Consider the following 27,818-nt stretch of genomic DNA (forward strand, 5'->3'; position numbering starts at 1 on the left):
GGAAAAGCGTGGAGCACAAAGCAAGAGAAGTTCTGGTACGATTGCACAACGCACGAGGAAGATCTGACTGAGGCGGAGTGGTGTTTTGGGTACCACGTTACACTGGGATCGCTCCAGAGAAGAAGCTACCAGCTACCCTTCTGGCCTCATGTCCTACTCTTACTGGCTAGAGGAACTGAACTATTGGGAATCTCTGAACTGGCTTCACCTCTCTGCTCTCCTCCCCGCTGAGAGAGGACTGGTGCATCACCCAGGCGGAGCTGCACACTGGTGGGGGTGGAGGAGACTCCTTATTACCCGGAAAGCGCTTGGAGTGGAGGGTCCAGAAAAAAAACGCTACAGTCTATACTGAGCCCTTACCCTGGCGTGGTAGGGCAGTCCTGGCTTCACAAAGGGCGGAGTGGCCACCAGGCTGAGGGAGAACGGAGACAGGACGTACTTCACATTGGCCAGCTCGCCATCCTGGGAAATCCCACCTGGGACAGAGGAGAGGGTGCAGGCGATATTAGGACAATTTGGAGAAGGCACGATTAGAAAAGAGGATTAGTGCAGACTCGTAGTGAAGCGTTTGGGATAATCTATTCTTGCTGCTCCTCAGATACAGTACAATCTCCTCTGTGCACCTGTCGAAGAAAACTCTTCACTCGGGTAAGGTGTGGTTTATTCATGTGCAGGGAGAGGATACAGATCTGTGAGTAGTCTCTCACCCGAGATGGGAAACGAAATGGGTTTTATACAGCAAATCCACACAGGAAAGCTCATTCTAAATGTCCGGATTAGGAGTTGTTTCCTCTCTACAGACACTTTACCACTTTATTCTTCACAAGCAGTTTTACCTTGTAAACAGACAAAAGCAAGTATATAAATAAAAGGTGTGACGATTAGCTAGACATTCTGCAGTTTCTAGCATCAGCATCAAGACGTCAAATAATATGCTTGCACTTGTCCTTTCATACTGTTGCTACTGTAGGTAAAAGGTGTTTTTGCACAGCCGACGAGTCACGATGTTATACACACCCCCTCCTCACATCACACGGCCTGCTCCCTGCTCAGTCTATTCTTGCTCTTAGGTTTCGACAGGCCAGCCATTGGTGCTCACCTTTGGTCTCCTGCACCGTGGCAGAGATGTACAGGAACTTCCCATCCATTTGCTCCAGGCTCTCCGGCCCGTTTGCCAGCAGCGCCAGGATCCGACGAGGGTTGAACTCCACCTCGACTGCCCCGTTCGTCATCTGCAAGAACGACGAGGTGAGATCGCCATCCCCGCGCCCTGTGTTGTGCGATTAGCGTATGCTTGGAAACGCAATTCTTCGGCAGCACCTCCGGCTTTTCCGATTTTCCGGATGCACGCTCAGGACCACTGAAAAAAGCCGCTGTTGGGTTACCAATTTGTCTGATACAATATGACTCCGAAACGACCTATGTGGAAATAATTTCATCGCGACACGTCACCCAACAGGACAGCACGGTGACGCAGTGGTCAGCCTTGCAGCCTCACAGTGCAGGAGACCTGGGTTCAATTTCTGGGGTGCCGTCTGTGTGGAGTGTATATGTTCTTACAGCGTCCGAGTACATTTTCTCTGGAATCTCCTGTTTCTCCCCACAGTCTAAAGACAGACGGTACTGGTAGGTTAATTGGCTTCTGGCGTGAGTGTGAGTGTTTGCCCTGCGATGGACTGGTGTCCTGTCTAGAGTTTGTCCTGCCTTGCTGGGGTAGACTCCAGCTCCCCTGTGACCCTTTAATACATAAAGCAGATTAGAAAAGGGCTGGATTGATGTCACCCAACATGAGTACATACCCTCATGATCCCACAACTAGACCACTGCCTCGATGAACAGACCTGCGTGTCGCTCCCCGTTGTCATAACAGGATCTGACGTCTACACAAGGAATGGTGTGGCCCACTACCACTGTCTCACTCTGCATCATCATTCCTGTCTGGACTGGTAAGTGTTCAACAGGCTTCGACTGCTTCTTACCGACACGTGTCTTACAGCCTTCGGTATCATGACGAGGTCCTTTCTATCAATGTAGCCAAACCTCAGGTACACATCAGCCCGAGTCACCACTGCACCGTGGAAGTACCTCATGGGCGAAATGAGTGCGGGGAAAAAGGTTAGCCAGCAATGTACATACAAACAGTAACGGCAGAGCAGTTGTGGCAAGGGAAATTTAACTGTACCTGAAGAACTGTATCTGAACCCTTTAAAGATTCACCATGCTTGATGTGCTAGTAATTTTTACCCAGGTTGTTCTGCGATTTTACCACACATTTTCTGTGGTTTCCTCCCTATTTTTTTTTTTTAATCTTTTACTGCATTGAATCATGGGGATATTATAGTGTGCTGTAGTAAACGTTCTTTAAAGGCACATCATGGTAATGGAAAGGTGTAACGTGATAAAACAAATTGTGAATGGATGCTGCATCTACTGCCGAACAAAGCCACTCTTTAAGTGTGAAAACATTACCAAGGTACACTTTCATAAGGGAAGACTAAAACCTTCTGACAAGATTGTGTGGAACGTAGCTTTCAGATCTCCAGTATCATCATCAAACACATTTCTATTTCTGTTTCTGATTCACCCAACAGAGAAGTTTCAGGTTGACATAAAGATGAAATAGTTCATTTGTAGGTACCAGTCCCAGAATTCAGATTTATTATTATTATTATTATTATTATTATTATTATTATTATTATTATTATTATTATTATTATGTGCAGAATTCCAGGCATGCTTCATGTGTCACTGATGGTCTTACTTGGCTTTCACGGTGAACTTGAACTTCTCAAATTGCTCAAAGCTGATGTAGCTGATTGTAGGCACAATGGTGACAGAGATGCTGGGCAAAACTGTGGAGGAAAGAAGATAAAAATGTCTGACAGTGCGACCGTCCACGTCCGACACTGATTAAACAGCAAACATCAACACAGAACGGCTTCTATCATCAAGCCGCTGTTTCTATTGATAATCCATACATTTTCTAACCACATCTTCCAATTCAGGATCACAGGGTGGGGGGGGTCGGGGGAGCCAGAGACTTTCCCAGCAGGCAGCGGGCACAAGTCAGGGTACACCCTGGATGGGACACCAGTCCATCGTAGGGCAGACACACAGACACAGCAGGGCCAGTTCTCTCAGAAGCCAGGTGACCTACCAGCATGTCTTTAGAGGCTTGAGCAAACTGCAGCACCCAGAGGAAACACAAGCAAACATTACAGGGCCAGCAGCCCGGATCTGGAACTGAACCCAGGGCCCCAGCGCTGTGAGGCAGCAATGCTCACTATTGCACCTCTGTGCTGCCCTATTATTTTTTCAATTGTTTTTCTTAATTTGAATTTGGCAATGTTAAATCACCTCATTGTGCCACTACTGCCCCTTCACCAGCACAAAAAGAATGAAGACTCATGAAGGTATGTCTCTCATATGCTTGCTGTTTCAGTCACTCATCATCTCATAAGATGTAAGGTTCTGAGGGGCCACAGAGGATGGTCAGCACACACCTGGAGTACATCACTGAAAACTTTGGAGATACCTGACAGTTCTGATGTTGTGTGACACACTGACAGGTATCCTGGCTCAGACAAGTTAGCACGGCCCTGGTGAGACTAGTCCAGTTTTGCATAATCACTGGGGAAGATCTCCGGTCATAGTCAGCTGAAGACCATTCAAGTTTAAAATGTCAGAGTTTGCACTGTTAAGATATGTATACCATATTCCTTGATCTCAAACTCAGCCATAGCGGAGGTGGTGAAATCATTAGAATAAGTGGCTTCTATCTTCCAGATTCCATACCTACAACAACCAAAAACAACAACAATGAGATTATTTGAAAAATGCACTCTTGCTAGTATAGTGCAAGAAATGCAGCCAAGTCACAAATGCATGGGCTGCACATAAGCTAATGCAGAGTCAACAGGAAGGAGTCCCAGGGGGCTGTTCTCTAGGATATGTCTTCTGATTGACGGTGACAAAGGTGGGACGTCCTACTGCAGATTCCTACATCAAGAACAGGCTGAAGTCACGCTGTCCGGTCCATAATGGATCATCCACATTGACATTTCACTGGGACTGTGTGCACACGCAGAACAAGAAGGAGTTATATCCAAAAATTAGGTATTAATTCAATTTTGCCACTCTGATCTCTTGATATTAGAATGTGCAATATGTATGAAGAAAAACAAAAACCTATGTGGTACAGAATATAACGGCATTTCCCAATTTCAGAGAACTAATGAAAACAATAAAAAACAGGGTCAGCCTCAGAGCCTGATATCACTGGCTTAGAAATATTAGATATTAGATAAAGTGATATTAGATAATAATCTATCAGAAGGGTGTTCTTACTTGGGATTGAGAGGGATCTTAAAATCTGGCACTGAGACCACCCCAGAGACATCTTTTACCTCCACAATGTCCACCTTCACTAGTTCCGGGTCCTAAGATATCAAGCAAAGAGCATCACGGTCACCACCTTCATTACACAACTCCAGTCATGCGTCAGGGCTGCAGTGGAGGTTATTTTCTCTTTTGAACTAGAAACTGGCCTTTGATCACAAAACACCTGGTTGATTTCTTACCCCAATCAGTGTGTTATTCAACATTGTTCTGCTTAGATTAGCTAGGAGAACCTGCACTGCACTATTTTATCCATTAATAGCTTTAATTAATAATAATAATAATAATTGCTTACACTTATATAGCGCTTTTCTGGACACTCCACTCAAAGCGCTTTACAGGTAATGGGGACTCCCCTCCACCACCACCAGTGTGCAGCATCCACCTGGATGATGCGACGGCAGCCATAGTGCGCCAGAACGCTCACCACACATCAGCTATCAGTGGGGAGGAGAGCAGAGTAATGTAGCCAATTCATAGCTTTGAATGTTTAATTTAAGATAATAAAGTAATCAACACTAATGACTGTGTTTGAGGCAGATTCTGATCTGAGAAGCTAAGCAATATTGTTCTTGTAAATACTGGGATAGGAGACTAAGGAAAACTAGATTATCACTGTAACTAGCGTAAGCAGACCAGTAGGTAACACTCTTTCCTCCTGTTTGTAACTAGTCTGGGTCCCAACTACCTGTAGTAATCAAACTTTATTATATTAACAATATAACCATGTCACCAAAGTTGATTGGAGTTTGCACCAGTGCAGCCCACTGAAAGCAGTGAACACACATATTACACTTACACATACATAGTACATATTGAAAATAATATGTACATAACTGTACATAATACACTTTCTAGATATTTACCAAGTCAAATATGAACAGTACTAACCAAGAAAGTGAGAGTGATGGGTCTGCGTGCCAGTTTCAGCTCTTCATTGAGAGAAAATACTCGCACCTTCACTATAAAACATGAAAAACACAGCACAGAGAGTCAAAACATAAAGTACAAACGCAACGTGGACAATGTCTTTCCCACAAGTGCTGTTGGAAGTTGTAAGGAGTTGTAAGGCGAACCCCAGTGCAGGACAGAAAAGGTGAAGCAGGAATGCCCAGGCAGCGAGGCGTTTGTAGCAGAAGGGAAACAGCCACAGCAAGCGTGGTGCTTGCAAACCCAGTCCAGAGCCAGGGTATGAAGCAAAACGTGGTTCAAATCGGGAGACACACAGCGAAGGCAGCTGAGACAAGCAGGCAAGGTTTGCAGCATGAGAAATACAGTACATAGTCCCAGAGCACAAAGGCGCAATCCAGGGACGTGGTCAGGCAAAATTAGGGCCGAGCATCCAGGGAGAAACACAAGCGAGAACTAGGGAACGAAGCTAGGGTTAAAGCAACTCTATACCAAAGACCAGAGGAGACATAAGTAGCCTGAGCCACCTGAGGAGGGTGTGGTCGTATATAGCCCACAGGTGGTACAGGTCTCCTATCAGATCATGTATCCAGTGGCAACCGGTACTTACTGACAGGTGAGTAGAGGTGTGGCCAGCTGCTGCAGCAACACTAGCCTGCTCCACAGCGCTCCAGTGGGGATGCTTTTACCATATTTCCTTACTTGCCTGAGTTTTGTAACAAATGTCCTATGTCCTATGTCAAATGTCCAACTCATCAGTTAACCACATGTAGAAAAAGAGAGAGTTTGAGCCAGCTGGATTCTCATCTATAGGAAAATGAGCCCTTTACCATATAACTGAATAGAATTATTGCATGACCCTTGCATGAAAAAAGTGGCATATTACTGTATATCACTGTTGTTTTTATGTGATTATCAGGATAGATGAATCTTAATTATTGAGGTAAGGATGACCTACACTTTGTCAAAAGGCATTATAAACACTGAGGAATACATCTAGATTTTAAAGAGCAGGTAGTCCAAGTCTATTAGGAGCCTCTCATCTTTGAGCACATCTTCCGAGATAGCTACCTTTCTCCACGAGGTTTTAAAAGGTTCAGGTTCTCTTCCTGAATTTATATTTACCACCTAACCACTGACCACTTTGGATAACATATTTACTCAGGAACATTGAATATACCTCTATTCCTAGAATGTCTTTTTATGGTTAGTTTTATTCTGCTCTTTTCTGCTGGGTGTGTAGCTCAGTTCTCAGTCAGGGATGAAGTATAACAATCAGGGTGCTGTAACAGTTCACTGTCTCTCTGAAACCTCACCTGATTGATCTGGGGTGTAGAGGGGCTTGTCCGTCTGTATGAAAAGAAAGCCATTCTGATGAGAGACCAGTAACTTCTCTTCTCTGGTGAGGTCACTCGACCTGGCCTCCAGATACACGTAGGAGCTCAGGATACCATCTTTAGGGAAATCTCTAGGTAAAAGCTAGAGAAAAGGAAGCAGATGGTGAAGGAGGAGGAGAGACACCGTTACACAAAGAGGCTCCTGCCTCACCTTTTCAGTAAACATAGAGGCCATTAGTTACATAGATTTTTATCATAATTTGTACATTTTCACTTACCTAGAGAGTTTCATAAGAGCACCACCAAACATTTTGCAAGGACTGAATCAAACATTAGAAACTGGTGATGAGTCAGTGTGACATAGATCAGAAAATCAATATCAAACACCTAGGAGACTGTCTTCTATACCGAGGCATGAGAAACGAAGAGACAAGACTTTCAGCGTGAGAGCTATAGAACAGGGCAGGAAAACAAAGGAGGGAGAATCTGGAGGAACGTGGGAATGAATGCTTGAGCAATGTTGTTAAGTGACATTGTCCAGACTTCCTGTGACGGTGAGTAATTAGTGTCACCTGGGTTTGTCAGACGTGAATTCGCCAGGGTATCTGCCATTGTTGGTAAGAGCAGCATCTCTCTTCCAATGAAGGCTAATTCTGCTGAGGGCACTATGGGACTCACATTGTAGAAAATGATAGCTGCCCATCCTTAAGGGTGTTTGCTCTGAGCGCAGGTTGGTTTCTATGATCCAGATGTTGTCAGCTTGAGAATGGGCTACTGTTACTAGCAGATTATGAATGGATTCTTCCAAGTAAATTGGCCAGTGGTAGTTTTGGAATTAATTTGGAAGAGCTCTTCCACTCCTTGGCCCCCACAGCTGACCCCTGAAAGTCTGGCTCTGACATCAGTGAAGGACATGCCTTTCCTCCAATCAGTGCCGAGACTCCTGCATGTTGCCATGGAGCTTGCAGCATGTCAAAGGGTGAATGGATGAATTGGTGGGGGGGTCAGAGGAATGCGTCTGCACTTGTTCTCTTCATGTGCGCACAGGGCTCGTCAAAGAGAGCTGTGTTTTAAAGACACTTGAAACAGTGATTCCAAAATAGGTGGGTGTAAAATCTGAAAATGATAAACATCGATTCTATATGTCAAATGCTAAATTTGTAATGTGTGGTGGAGCAAGCTAAGGCTCAGTTAAAGCCTCTTCCTCCTGCAGTAAATAGACACACCTGCCTTGACTGACTGATTAGACTCCTGTGGAATGGAATTCCACAGGCAGGAAAGGGATCAGCTGATTGGCTCTGTGCTTAATTAGGACATTCCTCAGGTGAAGCAGCAGTCAGTATAACAGAGTGTTGGTGGATTCCTGCCTTATGCATTTAGATAGCACAAGTTACTATATAATTGCCAAATGGAAATTCTATTTGACTGTATTTTATGTCTCTCTTTTAGTTTTATAAATAAATTGTTACAAGCTGCTGCTGTCTAATGCAATAAGGGCTATTACATAAGTTACCCTGTTTGATTTAAACACTCCTGTGCTTTAACATCAGCAGCCAGCCAGCAGTCCTATGGCCTGTGGAGGTTTGAGAAGTTGGAATGAGATGAGGATGACATGCAAGGGTTTTGTTAGGCATGAGATTTAGTAAAGGAAGATGGATCCAGAGAGAATTAAGTAGCATTTCTAGTGTTTACTGTGTTCCTGGATTAGTTTGAATTCTCCGTAGTCTTTAGAGTACGGCAGATCAGTAGAGTTGATAATTGGAAAGTGGGAACTGGGGGTAAGTGAGCTGGTACATCTTGGAAGATGTATCTTCCAGTGTAGGGAAGACTCTCTGTTGAAGGGTGAGTGAGCCAGGAGGTCCCAGGGTAGAAATGGGACTGGTTTCTTCTTGGGAAAGGGAAGACTGGCCATGCATGGGAGAGCCAGGTTCAGTGTACAGGAGTTCTAGGGGATGAAAGGGAAGTTGGCTTTATAAGGAGGACAAGAAATGGGAGAATTCGGGAGACTGTCGGGAATCTGTCTGTTCCAGCTTTCTCAGTGGGATAGAGGATTGGAGAGTTGCTCCACGTGAGAACAGGAACTGAAGATCTTCTGGGGATTTATATCTCTGTGAAAGACTTTTTTTTTGGGGGGAGGGCTGAGCAGGGTTCTCTGAAAGAGGATTACTGATGCATCTTGGGAGCCCAGAGGGGTTCAGCAAACCAGACCGATCCCTGAAATGTGCACTAGGAAAGTGCGTGATGTGCTGGCTCAGGGTTACACTCTGTGGCTCGGAGGGTGGCATTAATCACTTCACAAAATGCTGGATAACTAGCGGTGCACATTTTGAATGCATCTGCTCCTGTAGTCCGCTGGCGCAGGTCCAAGGGTTGTAGAGATAAAGCTCACTTCGGTTTGGGGGAGGGGAGGAAGCAAGTGACCTTTCCCCGGTCTCGGAAAAACCAGGAATATGGGGGAGAGAGAAGGAGAAACTGTTGGTATGGGAGAGTGAATGAGAGGAAGGCGGGAGGGAAAGGAAACAATGGACACAGTGAGGAAACACATTTTGAGAAATATTGAAGGAATGAAGGAGATTGGGCAGATATACAGTGCATTTTACCCATATGAATGGATCGCATATTATTAAAATACTAGCGTGGTGGTGGGTGGTCGCACTGTGCCTACCTTCAGATGCACAGAATCCTGGTACTGATTGTTTGCAGTAAGTGTTACGGTGCCTGTGGCGAAGAGCTTTTTCTTGTCTGGGTATGACTTGAGAGACACGGTGAACGTGTAGTCCCCGTCATATCCGAATAACTGCACCACCACTCTCTCCAAGGCATCAACGCGCAGGACTTTTGGAGCTGTAATGAGGAACCTGAGGAACAAGAGCAATATGGTTGTTTTTCTTTCCTTTCTACCCATATGTGTGAATGCTCGGTCTTCCGCTGAGCACTCTGGGGAAAAATGAAGCACTCTACCACTGTTTTTCTGGCGTAGCAAACCTTGATCAAGAGGTAGTTTTAAACTTCATAAGACTTCAAAACAGAGGTGATAAGCAACAATGAGCAGAAGATGTATATTAATGAAAGTCAATATACCAGCTGTAAATGAGAACCAATAAAGAGAGTCATGAAAATACCACCCCCAAAACATTAGCATGTACATTTCGAAATGAAAATGGTATGGAGTTATCCATATACTAGAAAGTGCCTCTAGATGCACTACAGAGGATTAAACAAACAGAAAGAGGAGCAACACATTACTCACGTCCTGTCTTGAGCATTTGTCCATCCAAAATAGCAAAAAAGACAGAAAATGAGGAGTTTCATGCTGAGCTGCTCTAGACTCCCAGCATTAGGGGTACCGCTGAGAGCCATACACGCTGGAATGTATGGGGTCAGTGCAGTCCAACAAGCTGGTTGCCCCTGCTGTTTGGTTATAGTTAATTATTATCTGTTTTGAGCCTCCCCCAGATTCTGTTCCCTTGGCCACTCTGTTGAAAAACAAATCACGGTTTGTCAATTTCAGGTGAGCAGACAGAAATGACCCTTCTATGAGTTATTTAATGTCTGTTACTAAACCTGTTCGGATAACTGAAGGTAGAATAAAGAATTAAATATGTAATGTCACTATACTATAACTGGTTATCATTCAATAGACACCCGTTTATATGGCAGCAACCTAAGCTTAAAAGAGAAAGAGAAGTAATGAAATAATTCTATCTAAAACTAGAATACCGGAACTTTTAAGCCTGAGGAAATAATGGATAACGGATGTTTCTTAAGGAATGGATATTTTACCTGCTAAGAAGCCACAACGCTAACAGAAACATTCAGAAACTAATTTAGTGTTAAGCAGAGGAATAATAATCAATAAGTAAATACAGAAGGAGACATTATGCCAGCTGTGACCCTGGGTATGTTGACATACAGTAGTTGATTTTGAAACGATGACAAGAATGGAGTTTTCTTGCACCAGCCCACACAGAGAATGTGTTTCAGCAAAGTGTTTTAGCAAAGTTTCAGAAAACCCCAGGGCTAGAACTACCGAAGCTAACGGGCACAAGGGATAGGGTTGTTTAGCGTTTAAGGCCATTAGCAGCACACTCCACAGATTTGAACAACTTTATTGAGTTGAGGAGGTAGGGAAGGGGAGGCCTTCTTATCATCCAGTCTGTGGTTGCATCAAGATAAGAGATAGCCCCGCTTTGTGAATCTGAGCAAGCTCTTAATCAGTGAGCCAGTTTGTCACATTTTCCCTTATATAGAATTTTCTACATTTTTCATAAACATTTTGAATTGCTTTGCTTACTCCAATTACTGTGGCTCTCTGCCCCTTTTTCTTACCTTCACTGGTGTGCTGTAATTTTAAATTGTGGCTACAATGAGATCAGGTGGATGTTGCACATTGGTGGTGGTGGAGGGGAGTCCCCATTACCTGTAAAGCACTTTGAGTGGAGTGTCCAGAAAAGCGCTATATAAGTGTAAGTAATTATTATTACTATTATTGTAAGTTAAAAAGCACAAAGGGAATGTGGTTTTAGGAGCTGGCACTTGCCTAACACTAAAATTATGTCCTATAGCTAGCAACATTTTTCGTGGTTTTTTTTTACCTTAGTGTTAACAGTTGGACTCCTAGGATCATTGAAATCGACTGCAACATTATTGGGACATTTGAAAAAGCATGAATAAAATAACAAAGTCCACTTACAGCTTATGTCTGTTTACTCTTAATGCCATTCATCTCTATATAAAGGTTAAAGTATTGTAACCAGGTTCCTTGGAAATTGGAAAACCAACAGAAATCCAACTAGTAGTGGGTGTATTGATAGAGCAAGTCAAATAGCACTCTACCACTCAACATTAGTAAACGTTCTAAGCATTGCATTTGAAAATAAAAATTAGAAACCAAAAAGGGAGAAAAGTTTTCAGACAGATTTATTTAACCCTTATTACTTTCTTTATATTAAGAAAATGTTAAATAAACGTTATGTTAAACTTCAATCCCACTGGAAGTAATACAAAAATATCATATGTAACTGACCTAATGATGATACTGGCACGTTATTATATACACAAAGTAAAATGGTCTCGGGAGAGTCCTGTGTTTGAACATTTAAAATAGATGTAACGGCGTATTTGCAGACTTTTGAACAGTCAACATGAAAGCTGTGCGCGGACCTTGTGTTTATTTACTCTGTTTAAACCTTTTTTCACCATGTGTATTTATTTGTATGGTGATATGTACCCCTGTTGGCGTTACTGGTGTGTTACACGGACTCTTGTTTGTATCGTAGTTTCTTTAGTTGGTCAAATAAAAAGTTGGAAAACAAACCAACCAACGTCTTGTTGTGTTTTACCATAGATACCGCATGTAGAGTCTGCTTCTAACAGTTTTGGAGCCTATACAAAGGGCTTGTATGTCATCACACAGGCCCAGAGCGCTAACCCGCCCTCTGGAGGCGGGAGGTGTGGGGTAGGCCCGGAGGCCTCCGCGGTGTAGTACAGGGGAGGGGGGCCGGGCGGATTCCAAGATGGCCGCGCACTGGACTGTCATTTAGCTTCCCGTTTCTGTATCCAGCCACACTGTCCACGGAAGAAAGTGTTTTTTCCCCTCTCTCCAGCTGAGACGTGAATCTAGCATCTGGCCCTGTCGAATGCGCCTCTCTCACTGGAGACGCTTTCTTTTTAATCTCTCCTTCCTGGGATTTAACTGCCTTTTTGTGGGGGGACTGGGAAATGGGGTTGCTATGGAAACTCTAATAATCAAATTCCCTTACACGGAGAAGCTTGCCGCCGTTGGTCATATATTGTAACTGTGAGTACAACGTCTCTTTTTCTTAATCTTTTGTGCATTTTAATGTTTGATCTCATAAATAGCATGCGCTTTTCCGGAGGGGAAAAAAAACGTCAGACGTTAAACTTGTCACTTATGTCTGGTTATGTCGTGAAATGAGTTAACGAGTAATATGATGGCTTTCACTTTAAACAAAATAAACTTTGCACTGAATGAATGTACGTGGACTGCAGTATTTATAGGGAATTTAGTTGGTTGGCGCATCTGTAGTCTGGTGCAATACAAAACAAACAACTGGTCGCTAAATGATTTTAATTAATTGATGCTTCATGTCTAAAAATACGTGTGGGCATATACAGTACGTCATTTAAGACGGGTACTGTAACTATGCAGACAGTACAACAGCTCACTGCTTGTTGGAAAACACAGAGAGAAACAGAAAGACAGGAGCAATAAATCTCCCAACGGTTCGTAGGGAAGACCTGCAAGCTGTGTGCGGTTTCTTCTTAATATAATACACCAAAATCGTTTAATTGGCAAGAACAAATTTGTGCTTTGGTGGAAATTAACCAGTGTTAATAGGTCTGCGGACTCACTGGTCAGGTCTCTGCTCGCCTGCAAACTGCGTCTTGCGCTCATACTGTACATTGTCAGTTTGTCTTACTGCAATCTGCGGTACAAATGCAGGTTGCTTGATTTTTACTTTCAGTTTCCTGCTGGCTTTGTTTAGCTATTTCAAGCAGATAAGCATTTCATATTAAAGTTAAGAATAAAACAAGCTTAAGTGTTAAATGGTGTTGTGTAAAGTGACAATTAGGAATGTTTAGTTGTTCTATTATTAGTAGTTAAGTCACATTTTGTTTCTGTGCACCAATTAATGTGGCTGTACTGTGCGCATTTCAAACTAGAGGTCTATGAGATTTTCTTTTTAGAACAATAACAGTTCTTTAACTGAAATAAGAAGATAGGTTAAGATCACTTTATTGGCCATAGACAATTTCTTGTATTAGGAATTTGTCTTTTCGCATACCCCAACTTGCTCTCCATGAGACACACAGACAGGGAGAGAAGCTGGGGGTCAGAGCGCAGGGTCAGCCATTTATACGGCGCCCCTGGAGCAGCTGGGGTGAAGGGCCTCGCTCAGGGGCCCAACGGAGTAGGATTCCTCTGCCGGCCGCGGGATACGAACCGGCAACCTTCCAGCCACAGGTTAATTGGATTCTGGCCAAGTAGCCCTGGTGTGGATGTGTCTGTCTGTGTCTGTGTTTGTGTCTGTCTGTTTTGGGCTGGATTGGTGTCCCGTCCGGAGTGACTGGTGCCCGTTGCTTGCTGGGACAAACTTCAGCTCCTTTCTAAATAGTTTGAAAATGGATGGATGAATGGTAATTAAAGGCTTGAAAGGGTCATGGTTCAGCTCAGAGCTCGGCGTGTTGGTGTGTTTTATGGGACGGGCAGGATTTGCCGCGCGGACCCGCAGTATGAAGCAGGCAGGGACGCGGCGGACCGCAACTGTCCAGGGAGGGCTGTCCTCTTCGCACATGCTTGGCCCTGGCTCACCGCACTCGGGCCCTCGCACCCCGTCACCCTCCCCGGCGAGCGGCCGCCCCCGGGAGAAAGGGCACCGCAGCCTCCGGCAGGACCTGTCCGAGGACAGCGATGGCGGCAGCTCAGCAGACCTGCACACTGGTAATGTCCCCCTTCGAGGAGCTTCTGCGATTGACGTCTGTTGCCAAGTAACGTGGCCCCCTTTGAATGCGTCTGACATTCTTTTTTTTTTAATTACATTTCGTTAAATGAATTTAATTAAATGGTTTTAGCTGCTACATTAGCTCTCCAGCTCTATCTTTGGTTGGCTGCTTTAAGGCCAAACGGAGATACATTGCGTGAATGCTTCATTTTCTGTTGCAAAAAATCCTTGAAGCAAGTGAAACAGCTATCAAATACACAGTGGCGCATATAAATAAATGAAATAATTAGTTCAGGAGCAGAAAGGCTCTTTTCTTACCTGTTGTGCAAAATTGCTCACAGTCTTCCAAATGCGGAACCACTAATGAACTGTATGTATCTTGAAATCTTGAAGTCTTGAGATCTGGCACCCAGTTACTGTGTAAGTTGTAATTATTGTTTGTTTGTTTGTTTGTTTGTTTTTTTTTACAAAATGTAGACGAGCAGAGAAGTCCTGGGATACGCTACATCACTGAGGGCCTCCTAAAGAAGTTATCCAAGCAGGACAATCTTGCCTTGGTACAGTCCCTAAACCTGTCTCTGGCAAAAAGTGGAGGCAAAAAGTTCAAGGTAAGTTGACATTTGACATAAACATTGCTTCACACATTTCATTGTGATCTGACTTGTAATCAGTAAAACCAGGTGGTGTAAACTGAAGTATGGAGCGTCTGAGAGTATAAATACAGTATTTTCTGTCTGGATATTTACACTATCAACTGTGCCCTTTTCTTTACTATGTTTTCAGTTTATTGAAAACCTGGAGAAATGTGAGAGACTGCAGGTGCTGAACCTCAGTCACAATCTGATTGAAAAGATCGAGAAGCTTGAAAAACTGCACAGGCTGCGAGAGCTCAACCTGTCTCACAACCGGATCAGGTACTTTGCTGTATCTTGCACTGTAATTGGTTGTACTGTATGATTTACATCAAGGTTTATATGGTCTAAGGCATTGCACTTACTGTTACATTTCACTTTATAATATCCCTTTATATATGTATACTGCAGCAATGCTTGTAAAGCAGCTTGAAAAAATACAACAACAACGCAGCAGTTATTATTATAAAAACATTTTTTTTACTAAGGCAATTAACAAAATATTCTCCATATTTATATACAGTGTATGTAATTCAGTGAATTTGATCAGTTAGTCCTTGCAGCGTTGTAGTACTGTTGTGAAATGGCTCTCTCATTGTGGCTTCACTTGGCAGTAAAATTGAAGGACTGGAACACATGGTGAGCCTCCATCATCTGAACCTGAGCAGCAATGCGATCGAACACGTGCCTGCGTGGGTGGGCAGAAAACTGCAGTCTCTGCAGACCCTCCACCTGAAACAGAACAGTATATCCTCGGTGAGATCTGGTGATTGTGTGCTCAAGAATGAGTGTGAATTGCGTGCTTGGTAGCAAAAATGACAACGTGCAATGTTTTCAAAACTGCAGGCGAAATTATCACGACAGAACACTGGTTTGAAATGGTGTTTTTTTTCCTATTGACACCTTAAGGTTAACTGCAGTCTTTAACAACTTGCCGGGCTGTGGAAATCTAGCTGCGGCGTGTCTGACATTGCTGTTGCTGGTACGCGACATGTGATAACAGTTTATGAACCTGCCCTCCCGCCTAAAAACGAGCGAGTGTTGTCCTCTTCTGTGGTGCCCAGCTCCATGAGATCACCAAGCTGAAGCTGCTGAAGAACCTCACTGCCCTGACAGTGGCGGAGAATCCCATCGCCAACCTCCCCCACTGCCGCCTGTTCGTCATCTTCCACCTGCGGGCTCTGGAGCAGCTGGACGGGCGGCCGGTCACCGAGCAGGAGCGCCAGCAGGCCCACCAGCGTTTCCACCTAGGTGAGCTCCCTCTCCGTTAAAGCTCCCCAGCAGGAACTCTCTGCTCTGCTGGTTGTAAAGATTAGTCTGCAAAGGAACAAGTAAAGGTTTATTCCCTGCTGGAAAGAGAAGAAAGGAAACGCAACGTTTCGGCTGTGACGCCTTCTTCTTCTCCAGAGAAGGGAGCCTTCTTTGACACCGATAAGAAGGCTCCAAGGCCGAAACATGTTCCTTTGCTATCTATCACGATAGTGCTAAGTTTATGTAGTTCTTGAACCCAGAATCTTTGGGCTTGAGAGCTTGATGCAAATCTGAGTGTTTCTTCTGAGGATCTGACTATAGTGGTTACATGAATCCTCAGATCCACTCTTTAATACCCCTTTCAGTGTGGCCTTGGAAATATTGTATGCTCTATGGGCCATCTTGCTGTGACCTACAGTAGCTTTCCTTGTATATCCTTATTAGTTATGTTGCTGGCTTGTAATTGATGCTTCTTAGGTGAGTAGATCATTTCAGTGGTTCTTGATGACATTTGATGCAGTTGTAGTCAATAAGTCCTCAGTGAATTGAATTGCATGCCCTGCTCCTTGTACCTAGTCCCTGCAAGACCAGGCTATTCAATAGAGCAGCGTTGCTTTAACTCTGTACACTGTGCTTGGTGGGGCTCCCTGGCTCGAACCCTGACTCCGGCCCTGCCGTTGCAGAGGAGCTGGAGCGCCTGGAGCAGGAGCTGGAGGGCCGGCAGCAGGAGGTCACCGAGCTGAGGGAGGCTCAGGCTGCGGCCCGGGAGCAGCTGGGCCAGCAGGAGCTGCTCAGCAGGGGTCTGCAGCTGCAGAGCCGGGAGCAGAAGCAGAGCCAGGCCGAGCTGGAGAGGGAGCTGCACACCAAGGATGAGCTGGTGGGGTCCTGCGCTCCCGCCCCCTCCCTCCTTACTGCACCCAGCCCGCTTCCTCCGAGCACGGAGAGCTGTTCTTTTCCAGGGGCAAACAAAGCGAAGCTTGAGTGAAATGAGCTGCTTTACCTATCTGTCTCTTGACCTCTTTGGCAACAAATGTAAAAATGGAGGCTCTGGGTGGAATCCGGGAGCCAATCCTATCATTATATACTGTACGCAAGGTCTTTCTTCATCAGGTGCCGCTCATAGGTTTGAAAATCTAAATTAGAGTCCTCACTAGAAGAGACTCCCCTCCAAATGGAGTGGTTGATTATCACATTGGGATACCGAACGGTGAAAAAGGTACTTAGCTGAGGCACAAATGTCCACTTTCAAAGGTGGTGCGTGTTTTGCAGTTCCTTCCCGTCTTTGCTGTGGGGGCCAGCAGAGTGCTGGTTTTCATTGAAGCTGCATTCTGGGAAGTTGGAAAAATACTTTACTACAACTAGATTTGGTCTGGAGATGATCCATGTCTGGTTCATTTCTGTCAAAGATCCTGCTGTATAGTTTACAGTCCAGAAGTCAGGGAGAGATTTAGAGCTAAACCTTGATAACTTTTTTAAATTCCTATAAATTGAAAGGTAGTGGCTCTGTTAAAGGCTGGGCTTCCTCTGATATACGGTCAAAGATTAACTGGCCTTAGTGGAGCCAACATCCAGATTATAATATATTCCTGTAAATTCCAATAAAGTACATGGTCATGTGGTTTCTGGATATAGAATGTAAAAATAACAGCCACCCATGTCTTCCTGCATTTGAATACTGTATATCCAAAATCAATGCACCATAATGGAGTTCCTGTAACTTTTAACAGACCGGAAAGTTCATTCCTGTGTTACTTTCGGTTCCGATGTTTTTTTCCAGTCATGTCTGTGTCTTCTACTAGTGCAGCGGTGCAGCACGCCAGTGCACTCCCTTCCAGTTCTTGCCTTTACTTCTCTCCTCTCTCCTCCCCTGTAGCTGCTCTCATGGCTACTAGTAACTCTGTACCCTCTGCTCCAGGTACTGTTGGACAGTGTGCGTGTGGGTGTGGTTTGCACGGTGCACTTGGTGTGATGATGCCCATCAGCATGCAGTGGAATGACTTTTGGTTTGGTTTTCATTTGGTTTTAGTGAACAGTTCTTCCCTTTGTTGTGTTTTAATAGTTTTCTGCATCAGTTTTACTGATCTTCTTATTGGATGAATATGTTTAGTTTAGTAATTACCTGTATTAAGGCGTTAGCACATTGACCAATGTGTATGTGTGGCATTGCCTTAACACCTATTGATATACATGTGTGTGGCATTTTTTCACAACAGTCCATTTATGGATGCATTTTGTAATATACATTTTGTTTTGTGTAGATTTACCTGTGAACCTCACTAGTTGAATCGGTCTGCTTTTTTAGCTTTGGTTTGACTACTTTGATTCGGTCTTTTCAGTCTCCTGCTTGAATACGTTTGTTGTTCTTTTTTCTTTCCTTTCGGCTTCTCGTCTCCAGTGTGAGCTCTCACTGCCTGTTCCTCTCCTGCATGCTGTTTGTCAGGTACTCCGAAATGAAACGTCAGCCTCCCTCTTTAAACCTTCTTGACGTTTCATTTCTTCCTCGTCTGCCAGCTCCCTTGCTGCTTGAGCTGCCTTGCGAATTGTGCTGTTTTTCTCGAATGAACATTTCAAGGGCGCTCTCAGTGAAGTGGAAGATAATAAGATAAATATAATCAGTGTGCTGGCATGTTTTGCAGTCTTTGTTTATTGAATTGTAGGCGTATTAATCTGAGTCTCAATGCATCAGTTAGTGGGGCTGTAAGGTAAGGATTTTTTCTAAAAATATGTATACAAGAGTAAATGTCTGGCACTACAAGAATGGCATGAATTCAACTTTTGGATGAGAAATAGAAAAACATTTCAATTTATATTTAAATGTTTTCCATTTATATTTTAGATGGATATTACACAGTAAAAAGGACTGTGAAAATATATTTATGTGTATTTGGAAAAAAAAAAACACTAAATGTTTTATATTAAAAAAATAATATTTGGAGTGCACGTTGTGCCTTACAATCACTGTAGCTGTATTCAAGCTTGTGCCATTGACCCTCTGTGACTGGGGTTCCCTGCCAAGGCTGGGTGAGCTTGATCTGGCCAGAGTTTCCTCCGCTGGCCGCTCATCAGGGACTCCTGGGATCGCACTGTGGCATCATGGGCATGTGTGACTCCTCCTGCAGGGCACTCTGGAGCTCACACCGTGTCAGGAGGAGAGCAGAAGTGCTCATTCTGCCTGTGTCATGCTGGAGTTGTAGCAGCAAGCCGAACAGATTAACATTGGCATCTCTATATTGGGAGGATATAGAGAAACTAACAAAATGGGTGATGGGCAAATATAAGAGAGTAGTATATGTATAAATAATGTACGTTTTTATTTTGGGCACAGATTACTAATGTATGTTTACATTTGGTCTTTCCATAAATCTAAATATTACTACATATTTGTAAGTATTATACATTTATGGAATTTACGTTTTGGGGGCCATTAAAATATAGCCACACAGTAGCAAAGTAAACTTTCTGCACGGGGTTTGATTTAATTTATAACCAGGCTCCATGTATTTTAGTCTGTGTGTTCTGGAGACATAAGTTTGAATCTCACGCATAATGTTCTCACAGTTATTAAATATCAAATGTGCTACATGCATATTTCATGTAGCCTCTTCTTTTTTGCAGCCATTTGTATGTTTATCAGCTGGGGCTTTTTTTCAGTAGAACTGGCCTGTATTTCAGCCCTCGTATGAGTAAAAGCATAGCTGAAGTTTTAGCTATTGTAAACTCCAAGTAGCGTAATCCCTCATAGGAACTGGCTTTGAGAAACAACCATACAGTCTACCTTGACTGGTATACAGCTTTTCTGTTTGTGAAGTTGGTATTAGGTTCTTAATATTGTTCAAAGGTACATCTTTAGACAAGTGTTATTGTAACCATACCTGTAGCGTACCTGTAGCACAGTGGTCCCCAGTCCTGCTCCTGGTGACCCTCACACCTGAGCTGAGCCCTCAGGTACTGGACACAGTCAAACCCTTGATTGACTTCATAATCGTAAGGTGAATCCAAACTGTTATGTTTCCAGCTTTTCAACATGTCGGAGTTTTTACCGTTGTGTTTTGTGAGTGCAATAAAAATCCAAACCTGTGACTAGAAACAAATGCTTTATTAAATTGAAGCAACTTCTTTGATCAAGTAAGGCTTTGGTCATCTAATGGAGGTGGGATGGAATAAAGACCAGCAGGTGTGTGGGTCACCAGCACCAGGACTGAAAACCACTGCTGTAGTAGATGAGGTTTTGCTTTAAAACAATTAAGCAGTGTGACCAGCGCTTTGTCAAATCTGCCTTCTCTGACTAGTTTTCTTTTTTTTTCATTCTTGACAGCTGAAGCAAAAGACAGTGGAACTGACCAGAGCATGCCAAAAGCAATATGAGCTGGAGCAAGAGTTGGCTTTCTATAAAATCGATGCCAAATTTGAACCCCTGGCTTACTATCCAGAAGAGGTGGGATTCTGTAATATGGATTCACATTACTTTACGAAAAGCAAATCATTTCTTTCCAGGTCTGACAGACTCTGGGGAAATCGTTCCTTTTTACTTTGAACTTTTTTTGTTTCACAGAGACAGAGATCATACAGTATAAAAAAGGGTAGATTTCATTGAACCAAAGGTGAACAGTTTCATAAACTTTTATTGTCATACTCACAAAATCTTCTTTAAATAGCATTTTCTCTTTTGATGGGCTCTTGGTTCATGTTTTATCATTATTTCAGGCCCGTTCAGCAGATACGTTCATAAAGGTCTTAAGGCGTAAGGCATTGTAAGCACCTGTGCCGATATGCACTATATGTCTCTTTCGGTCCTGAACATATTCGTTTTTCCTTGCCTGGCTGCAGGATTTGGATGTGGATAGCTCTCCTGGTGAGAGTCCCTATATTGGAAAGGCACGGTTCAAGAGGAATGCCTTCGCCACCGAGACCTTCATCGCAGACCGCAGACAGCAGGCCAGGGCTGGCCAGGTGGAGCTGGACTCGGGACGAGGAGAGAGGCCCAGTCTGCAGGACACTCTGATCTTGCAAGAGCATGGTAGAGTCTGTGCTGTTCAGAGTACCATTGCAGTTTATTTAACTTACGAGTGTCACCCAAAACCTTCTGAGCCTTACAGTAAAAGAAGTGCTAGAGACCATTAACAGTGCTGTATATACAGTACAGTACTGTACTCAAACGGCCGAACCGCAGTTTTCTGAATTTCTCAAACCTGTTTACGCACCTGCATCGCCTTTAATTTCACTGCCGTAGTGAGTCCGGTCCTGTGTGTTTTGAAGCAGAAGAGCGTCTCGGGCATCTCCAGAAGGAAATCGAAAACGCTGAGCACCAGATCCTGCGAGCCACAGAGGAGCTGAAACAGCTGGAGGAGGCTGTGTCTCAGAAACGGGTGAGGAAGGATTTCCTGAATTATCTCCTTTTGTTTTTCTCAGAATTGGTCATTTTAAAGCTGTTCCTGTGATAGAAGGGTGCTGAACACCTCAGCACCTATAAGAACTGTTATGTAAGTGCTTGTAAGTGTGAGGTGCCTTCATAGTACGGTCAGCATCTTGCCTACTTTAGACTGAGACACCAAATTGAAAGGTCTAACTTAACCAATTGAGCTCCTGTTTAGGTCTATGGTGTGATTTGTACATCCAGTATCCCCTCTCTTAAAATATGCTCTGAATAACAGTATATTCACTGACTTAAAACACTCACAAAACACCCTTGAGCTAGTTAGTGTGTTTCAAAACAAGTATCAATTTTTTCGTTGTGATATTCTTAAAGATTACCTGTCACATTTTTATGGCTGTTTTTTCTGTTTTTGGAAGGATCAAAAATCTGTAAAAGTATTCATTTGGAAAGTGATCAGTAATCAGTACTGATCGATATAGTACCGCATGTAGGTGTAGTTTTCCATTGTGAATGTCAGCACAACACAAGACATTTCTCTTTCAAACAGAAATTGAATATCTGTGATTAAATCATTTTATTTATTAGTGCTATTAAACAAATTTGGGAGAGTTGTGTAATAGAACACATGCAAATAACACAAGTAAGTGTTCTCATTATCTTTCAATCAAAAATAAATTGTTCATATATGTATAGATTGAATATTTGTGCAGTGGTACATGCAGTTCATTTGTGCTTACAGTACAGTTAAGAGGACTGAGCTTGCTCTAGGCCACTTCTGGAATCCCTCAGGGAGGCTGGTGGCATTTACGTTGGCCTAGAGCCATCTGCAACACCATTGTCAGTGATATAAAATTACTGCAATTTTACTACTTTCCAACAAATCTGCCCTCAAACACTCAGAATATAGGAAAAGGTACAACTGTCACTTCCAGCTGAAACTTTGTTCAGCTTTTTCCAACTCTAGATAAAATGCATGAATCGTCTATTCCAGGTTTTAATTCTGTTTTTTGCCTGCACCTAAATTGGCCATTTGAGGCTTGGAGCCTCAGGTGGGCTGGAGGTGGGCGGGGTCAGCCGTCATGCAACCTCTTTCTCCCCCCTGTCTGCGCAGATCTCGGAGGCCGAGAAGGAGCAGCTCCGGCTGCAGCTGCGCAGGCAGATCCAGCTGCTGGGCCAGCTGCGGCAGGAGGCGCAGCTGATCGAGGAGCAGCTGGAGAGGCGGAGAGGGGAGATGAGCGAGAGGCGGGGCGAGCTGGACCAGCTGCAGACGCTGCTGGACACCCTGGACCCCAGCGATCCACACCATGTAAGCCCATTCTGGACTCTCCTCGCCTCAGTGCCACACCCTGATCAATAATGTGTGACCTCTTTCAGCCAGCGATCACCTACTCATGCATCAGTCTTTGCAAAGCTCTCTATACCCCTATACATAATTGATTCTTTAATAGTGAAAAACACTTGCCTGCGTGACATCATGCCTACAAAGTTGCACTGAGACAGACTATATAACTTTTTTGTATTTTTGTTGTTTTTGCAAATATTATCTAATATAGTAACACAGTAAATGTATTACATTTAGCGTAACGATCAATGCAGCACATGAAGACAAATCTCAACACTGTACATTAATCCAGCAATATAATGTTTAGTCCGGCTAGTGGTTTATAGTTACTGTTACCAGCTTAATGTGAATGTGATTATAAGTCCTCAAGCTTTCTGAATATGTAAAGCAAATCAAGCAACTATTTCATGTTTTTAAAGTAAGGATGACTGTGTATGCATTTACACCAGTTACTGTACATAGACAGCATACAGTAACTCCTTCATCTCCTAGTAGTTTGGGATAAATTCACAAATCTAAACTGAGAAACTGAGAGGTCTTGCTTGTTATCATGTAAAGGAACAAGTAATAGGTTTATTCCATGCTAGTACCATAATTTGTTCAACTAGTAACGATGCCGTAATTAGTTCGAAATGCATGATGAGCAGCAACACCTACCTTTATCTGTATTGTGTGAAAATGACACGTGCAGGTTAGTGTGTCTTGTACTTTGCACCTCTGTGTACCTGAGTAAACAGCTGTGGCATTGTCTCCAGTTTGACATCATAATGCCTTTGTCCTAATTAAACAGAACAGGATACAACCAGGTGGGTGTTAATGGCCATGAGAAAACTCGACTCTACAGGACCTCTGTGGGAAGCCTTAATTGTCTGTTCTTACTTTTAATTTTGCTCAGGAAGTAGGCTGACATTGGGTTTTAGTTAAATGTAATTAAATATTAAATAAAAGTACATTTGTGCTGAACATGCAACAGTCAAGCAAGCCAGTAAAGCAGGATTTTTTAAGAGTTTGCTTTTTAAAAATAAAAGTATTACAAGTATAAACTTAAAATCAAGTCAGATTCTGCCTTAAGATTTGAAACATAGAACTTATCGGATACAGTGGAACACTGCAACACCGGTATGTAAAACCCCACAGTGCTAGTTTTAATAGGGAATGAAACAGACAGCGATTCCTAACATGTCTTTAAGAAGGCAGGCTTCCCCCAGGAGAAATCTTGACTCAGTTTGGAAAGCGAGGGGTTTCAGAGGCCCAGGGTATTGTTTCAGTTCAAGGCTGCCTTCCTGATTGGCTGAGGCAGTGCTTCCTGTGTTGTGATTCAAAGGGAGGGGAAGAGAAGGGCAGGGTAGAGACGGAGAGGGAGCGTGAATCTGTGAATCTGAGAGAACTGCGGACTCAGAGGGCACCGTGCCTGCAGCGGGGAACATGGCTTGACTGAGGGGAGGCTCACAGATCCGCTGCACACTGCCCGCTCTGTGAAAGAGGAAGCCAGCGTCTGGGCAGGGAGAAAAACGGAGGAAACTGCAGCAGGAAAATGACAAACTTGCTGTGCCGATTTTGTGAGTAGCGCTGAAAGGGAAAGAGGAGTAGTTTTCCTCTTTACTAACTGGTGACTTCTGAAACAGAATTGGACTTTTTTTCTGCACTTTAGGAGAGAAAGAGCCTTTGTGTTTCATTTGAACTCTAGCTGTGTGTAGCAGTTCACCACTTTGGAGCACATCTCAGGAGTTTATTTTTGCCGCTTTTAAAATTGAAAAGGAAATTTAGGACACAAATACAAACTTTTTCGTTAATAGGAACCAGGGACAAGCTTGTTTACTTTCGCAATTAAATATTGTTTAGTGTTTAGTTGCGTGTGGTTTTTGAGTAATACCCGTTTATCTGAATTTGAGTCCAAATGAAGATGAGGCCAGTATGAAAATGGTTTTATTAAGAGTTTGTGTCAAACATGATGGATTGAAAGAAAAACTTTGTAAGATTACTTAAACCAAGTGTGTACGAGCAGCCTCTTGGATGTCACTGCATGAGCTAATTGTAAATGTAACCTTACAAATGCTCACTATTCTCTGTGATCTATGATCTGTTCTACTAATCATTTATAGGACATTTTGTGTTCATGTACTCTGTGACACTAAGATTAAACTCTGTTTCAAAAGATCAAGATGACCTGGTAGAGTATAAATTAATTCTCAAAACACAGTGGGCCTCTTGAGTTGATTCAGGCAGTAGCATGCAGTATCTGATAGTTTGTGTTAGTGTCTGGGCATTGTCAGCAGTCAGTGTAGTGTAGGAAAGATAAACTATGCCCCACTGACAGGCCTTGCTGTCTCTGTGACAGGAGCCACAGCCCTGTGCATTTGAACTCCTGCAGCGGACAGAAAGGCTCTCGGGTAGAGTTTTAACTCTTCCTCGGCTGAAAACCAGCATCACTGTGACATGCAGATCCTTCCCTTTTCTTTGTTTGGTGGTGACGTGGTACAAACAAACTCAAAGCTTTCTCCAAAGAACAGACACGGAGCATTACTGTGACACTGCCTTCACCCTTTCTCACATGATTGATTGCTCTGTACCTATATGTTTGACATGAGGCAGTTGTTTGTCATAACAGGATATCATTTATCCCTATTAAACTGAGTTAACAGAGCTGTTAAACTGAGTTTCCTTTTTCAGTTATATTATAATACTATTTTGTGTTTTTTATAGTATACTTCAATAATCTTGAAGTCTCCATGCTGAAAGAAATGGATTTGGTTCTCGGTCCTATTCATGTTTAATAGGTGACATCTGTGAAAGCTATTTCGTTTTTTAAGCAGTTGAAGGTGTGCTGCTGTATTTTAGCATGGGCAACATTATTACAAATAAATTAACAATGGTTTTTCTGTCCTATTAAAATCAGCTTGTCAGTTTATTTTTATGGAAGGTCGAAAGTTTGATCAGAATAACAGGAGCCAAGATCAACTGGCCTCAGCTGACCTAAGTTGCAATCATTCCTGATGTTATTTCCTCAATTTAAATAAAAATATAAATAATATAGTTATCTCCTTCACATTTGTCCCTTTTCCACCCCTTTTCAATTTTGCATCACCTCCTCATCCAATGGCCAGGGGGCTAGCTCTCAACAAAGTGGGTTAAGCCGTTTCTGTAACTAAACTCATTAAGCACATTTCAGTGCACTCAAGTCGCAGGTGCTGTTATTCCTCATGAACTCCACTTATCGACTACGAACAGTTTGGTCTGGCAAAGCTTAGATCAGTTGACACGGTTTCATTTATGGTTCGTGCCCTGCCTTCTTGATTCCAAAGGACGGCGTCTATTGTCTGCTGTCTCTGTCACCCCCTTGTTTAGGCTCATGTGCAGGCTCAGATGGTCAGTAAGGGCCAGCAGCTTGACATGATGAGCAGGCAGTACCGGGAGCTGGAGAACAGGCTGGATGAGATGCTCACCAGGATTGCCAAGGAAACCGAAGAGATAAAGGACTTGGAACAGCAGCTTACGGATGGTAAGGCCTTCACTCAGCAGAACACGCGTTACTCTTGGTCTCTTGTGGGAGAGAACATTGAAGGGCTTCTGGGTTTTTAACTTTATCAGTCAGTATACTTGACCAATGCATGTTGGTCACAAACATCACTCTTCAGCATAGTCCTTATCCTCCACAGTCTGTTTTCTTTGTTACAGAGCAAGATCTTCTGTTGATTTGAAAAAATTACGGCTGGCATATATTATGCCCATGGTTTTAGCCTGGGTTACGTGTTATAATTTGTGTTCTCAAGGCAGAGGAGTAATTTGAAAAGTGTCACCTTCATAATGACTTCTTTGGAGGTGTTCAAAAGATCTGTGTCCCTGTTCTGGAGGATCTGAAATATAGTAACCTTGCAATGTGCAATTTAGGTAAAGAATTAAACATAAAAATGTTTTCTCTCTTCACTGGAGTGTTAAAAAACAGCTACAGTTTTGATAAGATTGGTATACTTCAGTATATGCCCTACTGTAGGTGAAAAAGTCTTCTTCACCTTTGCCCAAGAAGTTTGAGTTTAAGACCCTTTTCACAACTGTTCCACTCTAGGAGGGATCCTTGTGGTGAAAGTGTCAATTTTAACATTCATTCTCAAGAAAGGGATTGTACTGAAGAGCCTGAATCACCTCACGTCTGCTCAGTTCTAGCATAGGATAAAGCAGTCTAGCAAGCTTAGGGCAAGGCCAAGGACATGCCTGTGTCTGTCTCCAGCTGCAGTTCTCTTCCCTCTGGAACATACAGTAGCTTCCCGGGCTGTGTCAGCAGCTCCGGCCCCTGGGTGTCTCTGTGCGAAAGGAGCTACAGTAGCTACAGTTTTAAGGCTTGTGCTCATTTCTGTAGCATTGCACTGAGAAAACAAGACTATCCTTTGAGAAGACCCCTACCTGCTGAATCTTGGTACCCATGCATACTCCTGGATGAATCAGATTAGAGTAGTTTATCATCCTAAAGGGCACTAGAGCAGTGCTGGTGTGGAGAGTTAAATGTAGGGACCTCTGGCGGGTGCTGTGCAGGTCGCCATGCAGCCGTGTGTGTGTGTGTGTCTCTGTCTCAGCACTGCTGTGTGTGCTGGCCTTCCTCCAGGTCAGATTGCAGCGAACGAGGCTCTGAAGCGCGACCTGGAGGGCATCATCGCCGGGCTGCAGGGGTACCTGGACGGGGTGAGGGGGCAGGCCAGCCTGGCCCAGGAGCAGTGCCGGGAGCTGGAAAGAGAGAGGGATGCCCTGCGGCGCCGCTTGGGGGACACTGAGGAGCAGCGTCGGCAGCTGGAGATCGTCGCCATGGACGCGGAGAATGCCCGAGAGGTAGGGGAGGGGCGGACCCGGCTCCAGGGGAGATCGGGCTTCTGGAGCACAGCATGAGGGCTTCTCCCCTGGTGTGAAATCGGGAGTTGTATTCGGGAATGTTTCGCAACGGTTAGAGGTTTTTCTCTTTTTTTTTTCCTTATAAACTGCACTATACGGTATGTGGTACATCACACATTTAAGCAGTGTCAGCTGTAGTTTCATTCCCTACACTATAATTATTAAATGACTACGGATAGGAAAATAATTATAATAATAATCAAGGGCAGGCTGTTTTCGGAAGGCTTCCAA

General features: G+C 43.6%; 2 protein-coding genes across 4 annotated transcripts in view; one reads left to right on the plus strand and one right to left on the minus strand.

Annotated features, from left to right (window-relative positions):
- Positions 1-10,032, minus strand: part of c5 (complement component 5) — a 34,711-nt gene extending 24,679 nt beyond the window's left edge. Inside the window, exons 1-10 of the mRNA XM_069183219.1 lie at positions 9,895-10,032; positions 9,310-9,502; positions 6,624-6,786; positions 5,290-5,360; positions 4,348-4,439; positions 3,713-3,795; positions 2,762-2,852; positions 1,980-2,085; positions 1,100-1,232; positions 361-476 (exon numbers count right to left, since the gene is read on the minus strand). Coding sequence (XP_069039320.1) covers positions 361-476; positions 1,100-1,232; positions 1,980-2,085; positions 2,762-2,852; positions 3,713-3,795; positions 4,348-4,439; positions 5,290-5,360; positions 6,624-6,786; positions 9,310-9,502; positions 9,895-10,004 — 1,158 coding nt within the window. The 5' untranslated portion in view covers positions 10,005-10,032. The remainder of the gene's footprint in view (positions 1-360; positions 477-1,099; positions 1,233-1,979; positions 2,086-2,761; positions 2,853-3,712; positions 3,796-4,347; positions 4,440-5,289; positions 5,361-6,623; positions 6,787-9,309; positions 9,503-9,894) is intronic.
- Positions 10,033-12,125: 2,093 nt separating this feature from the next.
- The window catches only part of cntrl (centriolin), a 39,835-nt gene continuing 24,142 nt past the window's right edge, over positions 12,126-27,818 (plus strand). The window contains exons 1-14 of one of the 3 annotated variants that reach the window (XM_069183355.1): positions 12,126-12,444; positions 13,879-14,109; positions 14,588-14,718; positions 14,894-15,024; positions 15,357-15,498; positions 15,807-15,993; positions 16,677-16,870; positions 17,867-17,908; positions 20,309-20,428; positions 20,821-21,010; positions 21,250-21,359; positions 22,479-22,673; positions 26,055-26,208; positions 27,307-27,527. In XM_069183355.1, coding sequence (XP_069039456.1) covers positions 13,902-14,109; positions 14,588-14,718; positions 14,894-15,024; positions 15,357-15,498; positions 15,807-15,993; positions 16,677-16,870; positions 17,867-17,908; positions 20,309-20,428; positions 20,821-21,010; positions 21,250-21,359; positions 22,479-22,673; positions 26,055-26,208; positions 27,307-27,527 — 2,025 coding nt within the window. In that variant the 5' untranslated portion in view covers positions 12,126-12,444; positions 13,879-13,901. The remainder of the gene's footprint in view (positions 12,445-13,878; positions 14,110-14,587; positions 14,719-14,893; positions 15,025-15,356; positions 15,499-15,806; positions 15,994-16,676; positions 16,871-17,866; positions 17,909-20,308; positions 20,429-20,820; positions 21,011-21,249; positions 21,360-22,478; positions 22,674-26,054; positions 26,209-27,306; positions 27,528-27,818) is intronic. The other 2 variants (XM_069183357.1, XM_069183358.1) reach the window with 2 other exon arrangements.

Source organism: Lepisosteus oculatus, chromosome 24, assembly GCF_040954835.1.
Source record: "Lepisosteus oculatus isolate fLepOcu1 chromosome 24, fLepOcu1.hap2, whole genome shotgun sequence".
Taxonomy (NCBI): domain Eukaryota; kingdom Metazoa; phylum Chordata; class Actinopteri; order Semionotiformes; family Lepisosteidae; genus Lepisosteus; species Lepisosteus oculatus.